General features: G+C 50.7%; 3 protein-coding genes across 3 annotated transcripts; 1 reads left to right on the forward strand and 2 right to left on the reverse strand.

Moving 5' to 3' along the window:
* Positions 1-1456: 1456 nt before the first annotated feature.
* FTJAE_4422 (STE STE20 PAKA kinase) lies at positions 1457-4190 on the forward strand (the record flags this gene model as incomplete). Its single annotated transcript, XM_037350825.1, has 4 exons — positions 1457-2293; positions 2341-3655; positions 3707-4041; positions 4089-4190. The coding sequence occupies 4 exons, from the start codon at positions 1457-1459 to the stop codon at positions 4188-4190; spliced, it is 2589 nt and encodes an 862-aa protein (XP_037208387.1).
* A 774-nt stretch (positions 4191-4964) lies between these two features.
* Positions 4965-5318, reverse strand: FTJAE_4423 (uncharacterized protein; the record flags this gene model as incomplete). The annotated part of the gene is made up of 1 exon (XM_037350826.1): positions 4965-5318. One exon carries the CDS (start codon positions 5316-5318, stop codon positions 4965-4967), a length of 354 nt encoding a protein of 117 aa, XP_037208388.1.
* A 1365-nt stretch (positions 5319-6683) lies between these two features.
* On the reverse strand, positions 6684-7772 carry FTJAE_4424 (D-arabinitol 2-dehydrogenase; the record flags this gene model as incomplete). Its single annotated transcript, XM_037350827.1, has 1 exon — positions 6684-7772. One exon carries the CDS (start codon positions 7770-7772, stop codon positions 6684-6686), a length of 1089 nt encoding a protein of 362 aa, XP_037208389.1.
* Between the last annotated feature and the right edge of the window lie 4499 nt (positions 7773-12271).

Raw genomic sequence — 12271 nt, forward strand, 5'->3', positions numbered from 1 at the left:
TAAATGCCAAGGTACCTCTGCATGAGTTGTCTGCCCCGCTGATCGCATGTACCTTATCCCAATATGCTGGGGTCCAGGGTCCAAGCCATTTCTTCGGTTCCTTGCCTATCAGAAACCCAATTAGAGTCATTACGTCTGTATCAACGTGAGGGTTTCTAGGGGATTTTACGGAGGACGTTGAATCACTTGCAAGAAGCTTTTGAGATCGGATTGAACAGGAAAGAAAGTCTTATCAGGCATTTGCTTACAGCTGTCTGCTACCTGACCAAGTATTCTCGGGCATTCAAGGGCCCTTCATTTTGAAGCATAGGCCTCTTGATGTCTTGTTTCTAAACAACCTCGCTAATCAAGACCCAATTCCAGTCGTTTGAAGAATTCATCATCGGAGAGATCCATTCTTAGCAAGACTGCAACCATGTCACCCCCGCAGGGCTCCTGATAATACCGTCAGCGTCACGGTAGAGGAGTCCGGAAACACTACTTCAACAGCCCGTGCCATGTGCTGCACTGCTCTGCTCTCCGGTTCTGCACTACGAGGCTGCCCCATCGGCCGTTTGTATCACAATTCTTAAATTCAAGGGCCTCCATGCTACAGTGTAATATCTTATCCCACAGCCCAATCCACCTCCCGCATTCCAGGTCATCTCACTCACCCTTCTTGTCGTCAAGTTCCCCTTGATTTGAGGAACACGACACAGTGCGCGTATAATTGTACCTTATGTAGGTGGTTGTCTTCCTGTTCTCATTGCTTCCCGTCCTCTCTTTTATGTACTTGTCTTCCCGAACTTGATCTCCCCAACCCACTTATCCTGTTATCCTCCGAACAGCAGCTTACCCTTTTCTTCTTCTTATGAAGTCACCGGGCAGGATTCCCAGGAGAAGAAACGCAGAAGCAAAGGCAACACGAAACAGAGACGAAGCAAGGCAAAGCAAGTAATTTAATTCCACTTGCAGGACCGCCATCACCAATTCAGCATCGCCACCCGGGCCAAACAACACACCACAACAATATCAATACGCCCCGCGTTGCACTGCGTCGTGCATCCAATCCCCAGTCCCAGTCCCCCCGTCAAACTCCTCCTATTGTTTGGCTTCGTTTGTTCCCTCTGGTCCTGCTTGATTCTGAAAGTCCAAGAGCCTATCTATCTATCTCTTGAGTTGAGCCAGACCTGCACGGCACGGCCACTGCACTGCACTGCACTGCACTGCACATCTATTCTGATTCCCCTCCCTTTCTCAATTTCCCTGCACACACACCCTGTGACTTGATACCTGTTCTGTTTCTGTCTACCTACCTAGTCAGTCTCCTCCACCTGCTCGCTCGGCCCATCACCAAAAAATCCCGTCCCTAACAGCAACAGCCCGCCGTCCCCTCTAAGGCCTTTTTTTAGCCCCAAAGGGCCCCCCAACCCAACTGCCCTCAGTTGACAGGCTGCTTCCTGCTTGCCGCTGGATCATGGACGGCCCCGGATATACCTCTGCGTCGTCTGCTTCTGCTCATACCGCAACTTCACATCGTCGCAAGCTCATCAAGAAACCTCCCACTTACGCATACGCCCGCTCCTCCTCTGGCTTCGATGGTGGTGCCTTCGACGCCCAGTCCCTTGAGAGCAAACGCAGTTCCCAGAGTCTGAGAAGAGCCCCCAGTGCTCCCCCAGCCCGCTCAAACCCCGCGACCGTGTCCGACTGGCAAGACTCTGATCGATCTCATCCTCAATTATCCGCCAACAGCAACACTCTTAGACCTGTCCCATCGCCCATCTCACCCCAGGGCGACTTCACCCCCGCTAATCACTGGGCGCCTGTCCCCCGTCATCCCGACCGTCTCTCCGATTCTCACCTCCGCCCTCTCAGTAAGACAGCGGTGCCTGACGACCTAATCGGCGCTCCTTTTGACGGCGCTGCTATTCTGAACCGCATCGAATCAATAAAGATTCCTAGTCCGAAGGCTGCTGCCCCTCGTCAATTCCCGCCCCAAATCGTTAAGGCGCCTACCGACTCTAGGCTTGCTAGCCCTGCCCTACGAACTTCGACCAGCTTCTCAGCGATGGACTCGTCCTTGAACGAGAAGAGCCTAGGCCCAAGGGCTCCAACTGATGGGCCTTCGGTCAACCCCAAGAGATATTCCGACGATGGCAAGGACCTCAAGCCGGCTGTTCTACGAAAGAAGTCAGGATTCTCCGGTTTCATGAACAGTTTGGTCGGATCACCCAAGAAGCCCGTTATCTCTGCACCCGAGAACCCCGTCCACGTTACTCATGTCGGCTATGATAGTTCCACAGGCCAGTTCACAGTCAGTTCACCCATCTCTTTGTTCTTATACTCGTTAACAGACTCTAGGGTTTGCCCAAAGAATGGCAGCGGCTTATCAACGAAAGCGGAATTCCTGAAAAGGAAAGGCGAGAAAACCCGCAAACTATGGTTGATATCTTGCAGTTCTACAAAGAGACCACGGAGAGGCCCCCAGAGGATCAGGTCCTTGAGAAATTTCATCATGCTGGTCAGTATGCCACCTCTCCGGCAACTGCAGCATCACCGGGCATGTACCCGTCAAACTATATGGGTATGTCACCGAACAATATTTCACCTACGAACCCCAGGTTTCCAACTGTCAATCATGAAGGAAGTTTTGAGAATCCCCGAGCACCACCGCCTGTTCCCCGAGGCCAGGTTGGTAAGGACCTGATGCCCAGTCGCCCAGCCCCGAAACCGCCCGTCAGCATGAGCAATCGACATATGCCTCAAGGCGCATACTCGACCAAAGACTCAGGCATCGGTATGTCTCAGTCCGGCGACGAATCCTACGGCATGTCAAAGGACGCTGGCCCTATGCTCCCCGAAGAGCACCGATCGAGATCCAATTCGCGTGTCACTGGACCTACATACGCCCCGACTGCACCGCAACCCAACCCACAGCTCGCCCAAGCGCAAGCCGCCGCTTATCAACAACAACTTATGCAACAGCAGCAAGAGCAAGCCATGGCTCAGGCCCAAGCTGCCATGTCTGGCGGCCTTGGCCGTGCTCCTAGTAAACGAACTCCTCATCCCCAGAACCCGAACATGCAGGCAGCTGCTGGGTATGGCCGCGCCCCGGAGTCTAACGGTGTACACAACGCACCTCGTCAGCAGGCTCCTGGAGCAGCCGTGCCTGGGGCTAGGCCACGACACCGGGCTCGTCAGAGCGCAGGCCTTGACATCGTTGCTGCCCTTAAGCGCATCTGTAGCGAAGGCGACCCTCGAGACATATACCGAGGATTCAACAAGATCGGCCAGGGTGCATCTGGAGGTGTTTTCACTGGTCACGAGCGTGGCACGAACAGATTGGTGGCTATCAAGCAGATGAATCTCGAACAGCAACCTAAGAAGGACCTGATTATCAACGAGATTCTTGTCATGAAGGATAGTTCACATCCCAACATCGTCAACTTTATCGACAGTTATCTGTGTGGTGGCGAGCTATGGGTCGTCATGGAGTTTATGGAGGGAGGCAGCCTTACGGATGTTGTCACCTTCAATATCATGTCTGAGGGGCAAATCGCTTCTGTGTGTCGCGAGACCCTTCTTGGTCTGCAACATCTGCATTCCAAGGGAGTCATTCACCGAGATATTAAGTCGGACAACATCTTGCTATCCCTGGAGGGCAAGATCAAGCTGAGTGAGTGACAAGTATTCCAGTGGCGGTGCAAGGCACAACTAACCGCAGCAGCCGATTTTGGATTCTGTGCGACCATCAACGAAGCCCAGAACAAACGAACAACCATGGTGGGTACACCCTACTGGATGGCGCCCGAAGTCGTTACTCGGAAAGAGTACGGGCGCAAGGTTGACATTTGGTCTCTGGGTATCATGGCTATCGAAATGATAGAAGGCGAGCCACCATACCTGACGGAATCTCCGTTGCGTGCTCTGTGGTTGATTGCAACCAACGGAACTCCTCACATTAAGAATGAACAGGATCTTTCTCCTGTGTTCAAGGACTTCCTCTACTTTGCACTCAAGGTGGATCCGGAGAAGCGAGCCAGTGCTCATGACCTGCTGAGGGTAAGTCTGATGTTCCTGGTTAAATGATCTCACTGACCCTCTTTTAGCATGAATTCATGAAGCAGTGTGTTGACCTAGGTCAGCTATCGCCATTGGTGCGAGCCGCTCGAGAACAGAGGGCGCAAGAAAAGGCTCGCAAGGGGCAGTAGGTAAACCCCGGGAGAAGAGTTCCTCCTGCAGATCCCCCAGTGAGAAAAGAGAGACTTCGCCGACTATTGCCGGCGTTTCTCAGACGATGATCGATGTATCTCCAAGTCGATACAGTGGTCTCGATTGACGACGTCCCCACGGCCACAATCCGTCCTTGGGTCACGATTCTGCATACCCAACTATCTAATGACCATTTTCTTCCACAAATTATTCAACTGTCATAGCAGGCCTTGCATCTGGAAGTTGGAATTGATACGATACCGCGTCAAGGGGTGACTCGGATTATGTTATACGCATGAGGTCGCGAGTTCGACACATTGCACGAAAAGAAAAACCCAAAAGGTGCCAGCAGGCGGACACCAAGATGACGCCTGGCAGCACATAGATATGACACGCTGGATATACCCCCGCATACGAATTGTTCTTGCACATCGAGTTCGCGCTCGAGGCTGGGTCTGTCACGATACTAGACCTGGCCATGTCTCCTCACCAGCTTTGAATCATAAAAAAAATAGTTTGCTTCCGTAAATTGGTGCCCCGGCTTTTTGTGAGATGTGTCTGTGGTGATGATGCGAAATGGGATTTTTTTGTATTCGGGTGTCAGTCTGAGTGACTATGTTTAACAGACCTAACGCTCAAAGCCAATCAATCTCACCGAACGAACGAAGCCAATACTTAACTAAACACTCTAACGCAAAGACGACAAGGCAAAACACCAAAATCACTAGATCAGCCTGCGGCGACTATACTTTGTTTCTTCAATGGTGTCCGTCCTACAAGAACTTGCTCTTCTGGAACATGAGGCTGCCTTGCTCCCATTGTTGGTAGAAGGGGCTGATATGCTTCCGGACTCTCGAGCAACCTTCGCCCTCTCTGACAGCGGCGTGGCCTTCCATGCCTGTGGGTAGCCCATTACCAAGCACAGCAACAGTGCCAAGGGAGGCAGGTCGAGCTTGGTGTTTGAGCTTGTCGTGGGAATGTGACGAGAATGGTGAGGAGAAGTGTATTGAGTTGCGTACGGAGGCTGCTGCTGCACGGGCTGGGAGGAGGGTTTTCTTGATGAGTCGGTTGCGCAAGGACCGAGCGGCGCGGACCAGCGAGATGGAGGGAGTGCAGAGTAGTTGCATATTCGGAAAATGATGTCGAGCCCTTTCTTGAGGTGTTGATATGAAGGATGAGCTGGTTATCTGAACGTGCACTTGATTTTGGAATGTTGAGTAGACTATGGAAACGATATCATGAGCGAGTATGTGTTTTCGGTCTTTTTATAAGGAGGAGAGAAGAATAGGAAGAGAAGTTATAGACAGAAGACGATTAAAAGGCTTTAGTTAGTCCTTCCGAGTCATTGCATGAGTTGGCCGTGTTCTCCTCCGAAACCACCCTCCATCATGAGCCGGAAGACGATGCGGTCTGCCGGTGGCACCTCGGGGTCCTCTTTGATATGTAGGTGTATGTGTCTTGCACGAGATCCTTGGAACGTGGACGAACTTGGTTCGTTGGATCTGTAGTGTCGTTTCGCATGAGTCGTTTATCGAAAGGTTCAGCTCTTTACTTGACTGTTTAGTAGTCTTGAGTAGATGTGTTCAACGTTCACTACCTAGTTGTGATATAAAAGGTATTTTTGTCTTGGTTCCTGCATCCTCATGAGACATTTCTCCCGATGTCTCTCCCATAGGCTTCGATTTAGGAGACTGACTCTGGGCATGATCTCATGCCTCCTATCTCCTCCTTCGTGTTGGTATCGGCCCATATTCTCCGCCGCCAGTTTGGTTGTTGACCCGAAAAACAAAAAGGCTGGCCCGGATCTTTGACCCGGTTTTGATCGTCTCGAAAGATGCGAAAATACGGATAGAGCGGTGAGAATGACCTAGACCCAAATTATTGGCTCAAGCTGGATTGCCGTTTTCAACATTCAAGTGCCATCGTGATTGGCTGCTCGGAAACATGCGATGATTGATTGACATTGGCGTGCATTGGTGGATTATTGCGGATTAGGTGGACTTGGACCAGACTACCTACCTCAGCTAAAGTCACGATCTGCCTCTTGCAGACGCAAGGGACGAGAAACTTCGGTTGTTAGCTCACGATACCCATCAACCTTGTTTCACACTCGAAAGTCTAATCAAGAAACAAGAAAGCATATTCGTTTAGACAACCAATCACCAGAGAAAATAAGCGGTTCTTTTTGTTGAGTTCATTCATTATATGCCTGTGGCTATTAAGGTTAGATCCTCTGTCTGGATCTCCTCGCTCCGTGTCTAATACGGCAGTTATTCATCCTGCTCTAATGGTATCCAGAGCTGATCTAGTTTTATCATCATACGTCCCTTTTTTTTCTCCCTTTGCCCTTGCTCAAAGCTCAAAAAATAGGACACCAATTGTTTCCGGAACTCCAAACAAAGAAAATCAAACCCTCTTCCGGGCCTTCCCAATCCAGCCATTCATTCGTAGGAACCGTTCTTCGCTAACCGTCAAAATAGGGCGCCGCTCGCTCAGTAGCATGTGTAGCCACCGTCGATGATGCAGTTGGAGCCAGTCATGAACTTGGAGGAGTCTGAGGCGAGGTAGATGCAAAGGCCGTTGAGCTCGTCAACGTTACCCAGTCGGTTCTGGGGTGTCAAGGACTTCCAGATCTTCTTCTGGGCGTCAAGCGCAGGAACTCGGTTGAGGGCAGTGTCCATGTAACCGGGAGAAATGCAGTTGACCCGGATGTCATACTTGGCCCACTCAGCCGCAAGGGACTTGCCGAGTTGAATGACACCGGCCTTGGAGGCATTATAGCAGCTCTGCTCCTGGGGGAAGTTGACGATGGAACCAGACATGGAAGCGACGAGAATGATGCTACCGGGCTTTCCAGCAGACATCATGGCACGGCCAACGGCCTGAGACATGAGGAAAGAGCCGGTAAGGTTGATGTCGATAAGGCGACGGAACATGGCAGGGTCGTAGGTCTCAGCCTTGATGTTGGAGTCGGCGATGCCGGCAGAGTTGATGAGAACATCAGGAGCACCGTAGCGCTCGACAACCTCGTCGACTGCAGCGTTGATGGCAGCGCCGTCACGAACATCGACCTTAAAGAAGGAGACAGGTAGGCCAGTCTTGTCGTGAAGCTCAGCTGCGGCTTCGTCACCAAGCTCCTGGTTGGCGTCGAAGAGAACAATGTTCTTGGCACCAGCCTCAGCACAAGCACGAGCCATGTGGTTTCCGAGACCACGGGCAGCGCCAGTGAGGATGATGGTCTTGCCATAGACACTCATGTTGCGCATGGTGTGGGGGAGCTGCTCAAAAGTCTTGCGGGTGAGCGGCTGAACGATATCGCTCTCGGTAGAAGGAGCACGAGGCTCGCTGGGAACTCGAGCAGCTGCCTCGGGAACATTGACTGTGTGCTTGTCACCAGTGCCTTGGCCAGCACTGTAGACTGTGACAGGAACCTCCTTCTCGCGAACAACGTTCTTCTTCAAGTTGGTGTCAATGACACGCTGCACAGGTGTGGCTGTGAAGCATCGCGAGTTCTTGGGGAGAGCAATGGCAGGGGCCCGAGTGGCACGGAGGATGTTTCGAGAAATGGAGTAAAAGGCCATTGTGAAGGTTGTGAAGGTTGAGTTGGTGGTTGAGAATACCTAGGGAGGATACAGGTATATAAGAACAGGAGTGATTGCGGAAGACGAAGCGATTATATATTAAAAGGTCTTGGTCTTTTGTTGCAGACGCAAGTGCTCAACCGAGAGAATGGGTATAGAGTGAAAGATGAAGATTGTAAAAGAGTTGAACAGATGGAGGGATTCTCTCGATATATAGGTCAAAAGGTTGTGGGTCCGAAAGTAAACACAGATAGAGTGTGAAGTGTGTTGCGGAGGTGGAGGGAGTGCAGGCAGTGAGAGCAATGCAGAGAAAACTCTAGACCTGGGCACGAAAGTTTTTTTTTTTCTTCCCTTGTACCTTGTCGCAGAAATTGTATGGCAGGGTCGCAAGGAAAGCTTTTACTTTGCTTGCGAGGTAAAAAGGCAAGGTAAAAAGGTAAAGGTAGACTAGGTGCAGAATTTAGTGTGGCGGTATGTCCGTGAGGAAGGCGAACGAATGGGTGTGGTGTGGGCGTGGGACCGTGGGTGTGGTGTTGCGAGGCTCTTGAGGTGGACTGTAAGCGATAAGGTGCGGAGCAGCGCAGTGCAGTGCAGGTGACTTCAGCTAAGGCTAGAATCGAGGGATCTGCTCTCGTTTGGCGGCTCTTGGGGGCTTCTAGTGCTTGTTCAAGGAGGGTGGCAGCGGGCGCGGGGGCCTGGATTGAGAGAACAGTGGAACCGGGAGTAAGAGTGCAGGCAAAGATAGAACAGTTAGGTATGTGAAGTGCAGATCTCACGGCAGGAAAACTCCGAAGTCAGGTAAGTCCAAGAGTGAACGGGATGGACCTTTGGGCAGTGGATGGCAGTGCAGTTCTGTTGTTTGTTCAGGAAAGGTACGTTTCGCTTGTTCCAAGTTTAGGTGACTGCGGGAGGACCGGTGCTATTTTCGGGGCTCTTCAATAGCGACTCCAGAACGGCAATTCAGTTAATGCTTTTGTTCGTTGTGTAGAGCTGATCTGAGATGTCCTGGATGTCTCGAACAACGGAGATTCGGGTTTGGGATTCGGATCCGGGACTGGAGGCAAGCTTGTTGGTGGCAAATGCTACCTGTGTGTGTGCGCTATGGTGCAGCAGAAAGTTATCTCTCCAGAGGTGGTGCGGAGAAGGTGTCGATGAAAACCTGTAACAGGACGTTAGTCGCAGTTATCATCGAATTTGGCCACAGCAGAAAGTAACCAAGTGGTTGGCAAGTTTTATTACGTGTGCAAGGCAACAAGAATAACTTCATTGGGTATAACATACAGCTTCAGACGAACTTTTGATCGAAGTGGGAAAGGATTCTGTGAGAAGCTAAGGTCGTAGAAAATGCGTATGTGTGATGAAAGGTTATGGGGAACTAGCTCCGACCGGCAATGGATTTATATAGGTTCCATGGCATCCAGATATCCATGCCTACGCCTACCTTACCTCATGGCAGCTACAATACGGAGTACAAAATACACAATACACACGCAGGTGGAGCAACCACCGGCACGCTTCCTGACGCCCAAGCAAGGGAGGACGGCTCTTCACCGACTTCGGTGTAAGACGGTGAGGTCAGATCTATATGTAGCGAGCAACCGTAGAAAAGGTATGGAGGTACATTGGTACTGGTTCCTGAATTAGAAGTTCCTTAGTTCGGGTCTAAGAAAGGGGGTAGCACGAACTGGACTCACCTCACCCTCACCTCACCTCACATCATGGAGAGACCGGGGCACCGATGTCGCATCAGCCGGGGGGCTTCCTCCCAAATGTGAGACGGGGTGGGAGATTTGTGATGGTCACAAGATCGATTGCCAGGGCCACTGACAGGGTCATTGCATGTCCTGTCAAGAGATTGATCAAAGACGAGACGCGGACTAGACCACAGTAGAGGCGCATTCAGGCACGCAGAAGCAGTGCAATGTGGGGGAGCATTGATTGCATGGTCTGAGATTTAACTCAACAGGTAGTCTTTGTTTTGAATCTTTGAACATGGGCTACATTGGTATTCATGGGGATTGGGAGAACATTCTATAGTGTTTTACATATAGGTAGCCTTAACTGGTAGTTGGGGTGAGATGGTGTTGTTTCCTCTTACCTCGTTTTGAAAGCGAGGTATTGCGCAAAGTTGGGTTACGTAAGGTATTTTCAAAAGGTCCCAATTGACAATTGTATCACCAGTCAATCAAGATACCTCTGCTACGGAGTATTGCACATACAGCCGGTCCGGGTTTCTTCTCTCATAACCCTCCGACTTTTTTTTTTATAGCTTTGATAACAACGTGGGGTTCTCGGCTGCTTCTCAATGCCCACATCGGAACATGCATATGCAGCTCTAATTCAGAGGTGACGGTCTAGAGGCAGCCTCTTTTCTCACCCTTCTCTTACGTCTCACGTTCACGTCTTTCTTTCTCTGGAAACACAGACACAGACACGACACAAAACACGTCACGACATCATTGCGTGTCCCTCTCTGTTCAACGCCAATCTCGGACAAACAGTCAGCCATTGACGCATACGGTGGCACGGAAATGACACTTTGCACACCCGTCATCGAAAATTACAGTACATAGCTACATCCAATGTCCACGATGGATGAGGTTGAGAGAGCGGGAAACAAGCATATGGGGCATCCAGGGATTCGATGCACCAAGTGGAGAGAAGATCAATTAGAAACCCAGATTCCCACGGGCAGCCGTGGGGAGCTATGGCGGGTCGCGGGGAGCCAGCTCCTAGCCTCTAGGGGCTCTTCGGGACGTTGCAGGGGTAGCTCTGGCTAAGCTGGGCTCCACGGGCTAGGTAAGTTCCATAGCATTTTCTCGGTAGGTATTCCTGGGACCCCCACCTTTCTCTGTTTTCCTCCCTCTCAACCTCGTCCACAGCGGGCGCTTACATGATGAGATGGGTGGTGATATGATGGGATGTCATGTCTCCAACTCTTTTGCTGGATAACTCGGACAATGAAAGGACTGCCCATTCGTCCTCCGGGAGTCTCTCTCTCAACACAAACAAAGTTGATACAAGGCCTCATTACAGTCCGAGCGTTCCGGGGAATGTCTTGGCCTTCACCCGCCTATTTCTAGGTTCTAGATTGCTGCCCACTTGGCTTCGCGGCTGTCCGGCCACCGGCAAACAATTTGAGCACAGACGTGCACGTTGCCTCAACACCAAAGACAATCCAAATATGTAGCAGCAGCATTCACTAACTTGTTGATGATGGCTGGCCTCTGAGCTAAACTGGCACCTCATCTGCTGGGGGCTTGCAGTAGTTTGGTCTGTCACCATCCTAACGGCAGGCTTTGTTCCATCTTTTCTAGGCAGACAAATTCTTTTCCTCCACCCTCTAACTTGGTACACCGCTATCCACCCAACCAAAACAACTGCTCGAATAATGCGCAGCAATTTGCTACGGCTACAGTTTTCAGACCCGAGCCCAGCTGCGCACGCATATACAGACAGACGACATCTGATGTTGCGCGTCCCCTGAGCTGAGGAGACACCACGGAAGGTTTCAACTTCCAGCCTCGGGTAACACGACCGCAGTCGCAATGATGCTGATGCTGATGCTATTGTTGATCCTGGTTCATCCACCACCATCCACGTCTTGGGTCGAGTCAGGACTTCCTCACCGAAACCGGTCCTAGGTGAGGGAGGTCATAGCTACAAGACATAACATGCAGATACTCTTTTGACTCCGCCTCCTAATGAAACTTCATTCTGACCACGAGAGTTCCTTTTTGTGTCAGAACCATATACTCACAAACATCCCTCTAGCCCCAACAATTCTTCAGACCCTACTCATGGTCACAATAATAGTGCTCAGTCTAGGTACTCACCTCTCTCGGTGTGCCATCCCACCTCCTTGGATAGACCAGGCTACACCTAGATGGCCAAGACAGCATTAACTAACACTAACAACCCACCCATTGGCGCCCCCCATTTGTCCATACCACCCTGACCGAGAATGTCCTCTCACCTTCTCAGTTCGTGGTCTGAATGATAGGAAACAATGACAAAGATAGCTTAGTTGTATCAGTGGGGGTTGGCTCTTTCATTCAACAACTCTACTACTCTAGTCTATTTAATGGTCACGAAAATGACGAGATGAAACCAGCTACGCTTTGTCGATGAGCATGGCGATCATCATTTGTGACTTGATCCAAGCCAAATTTCCATCATGATGACTTTTACGGGGTAAACACCAAAAGACGGTGTATACATCAGACTCGTTGTATTTTTTACTAACTCGTTTTATCGAATGGCTCCGTTTGTACCCGTCCAGAAGACAAAGCAAAAACAAGATATCAGACGATATTCGATTGTCTCTCTGAGAGGCTGCATCGCTAGATTCTTGCGTGAGGCAGAGCGGACTTGGAGCTCCTTGTGTGACCCACATGATCTTCTTCGTTTACAACTGATCTGATCAATATCTGATGGGAGCAATTTCCTAGGACAAGCACAAGCGAGCTCGTCAAGGGTAAGAGAATCGAGGCACACTT

The sequence above is a fragment of the Fusarium tjaetaba genome (assembly GCF_013396195.1).
Source record: "Fusarium tjaetaba strain NRRL 66243 chromosome Unknown NRRL66243_c0000086, whole genome shotgun sequence".
NCBI classification, from domain to species: domain Eukaryota; kingdom Fungi; phylum Ascomycota; class Sordariomycetes; order Hypocreales; family Nectriaceae; genus Fusarium; species Fusarium tjaetaba.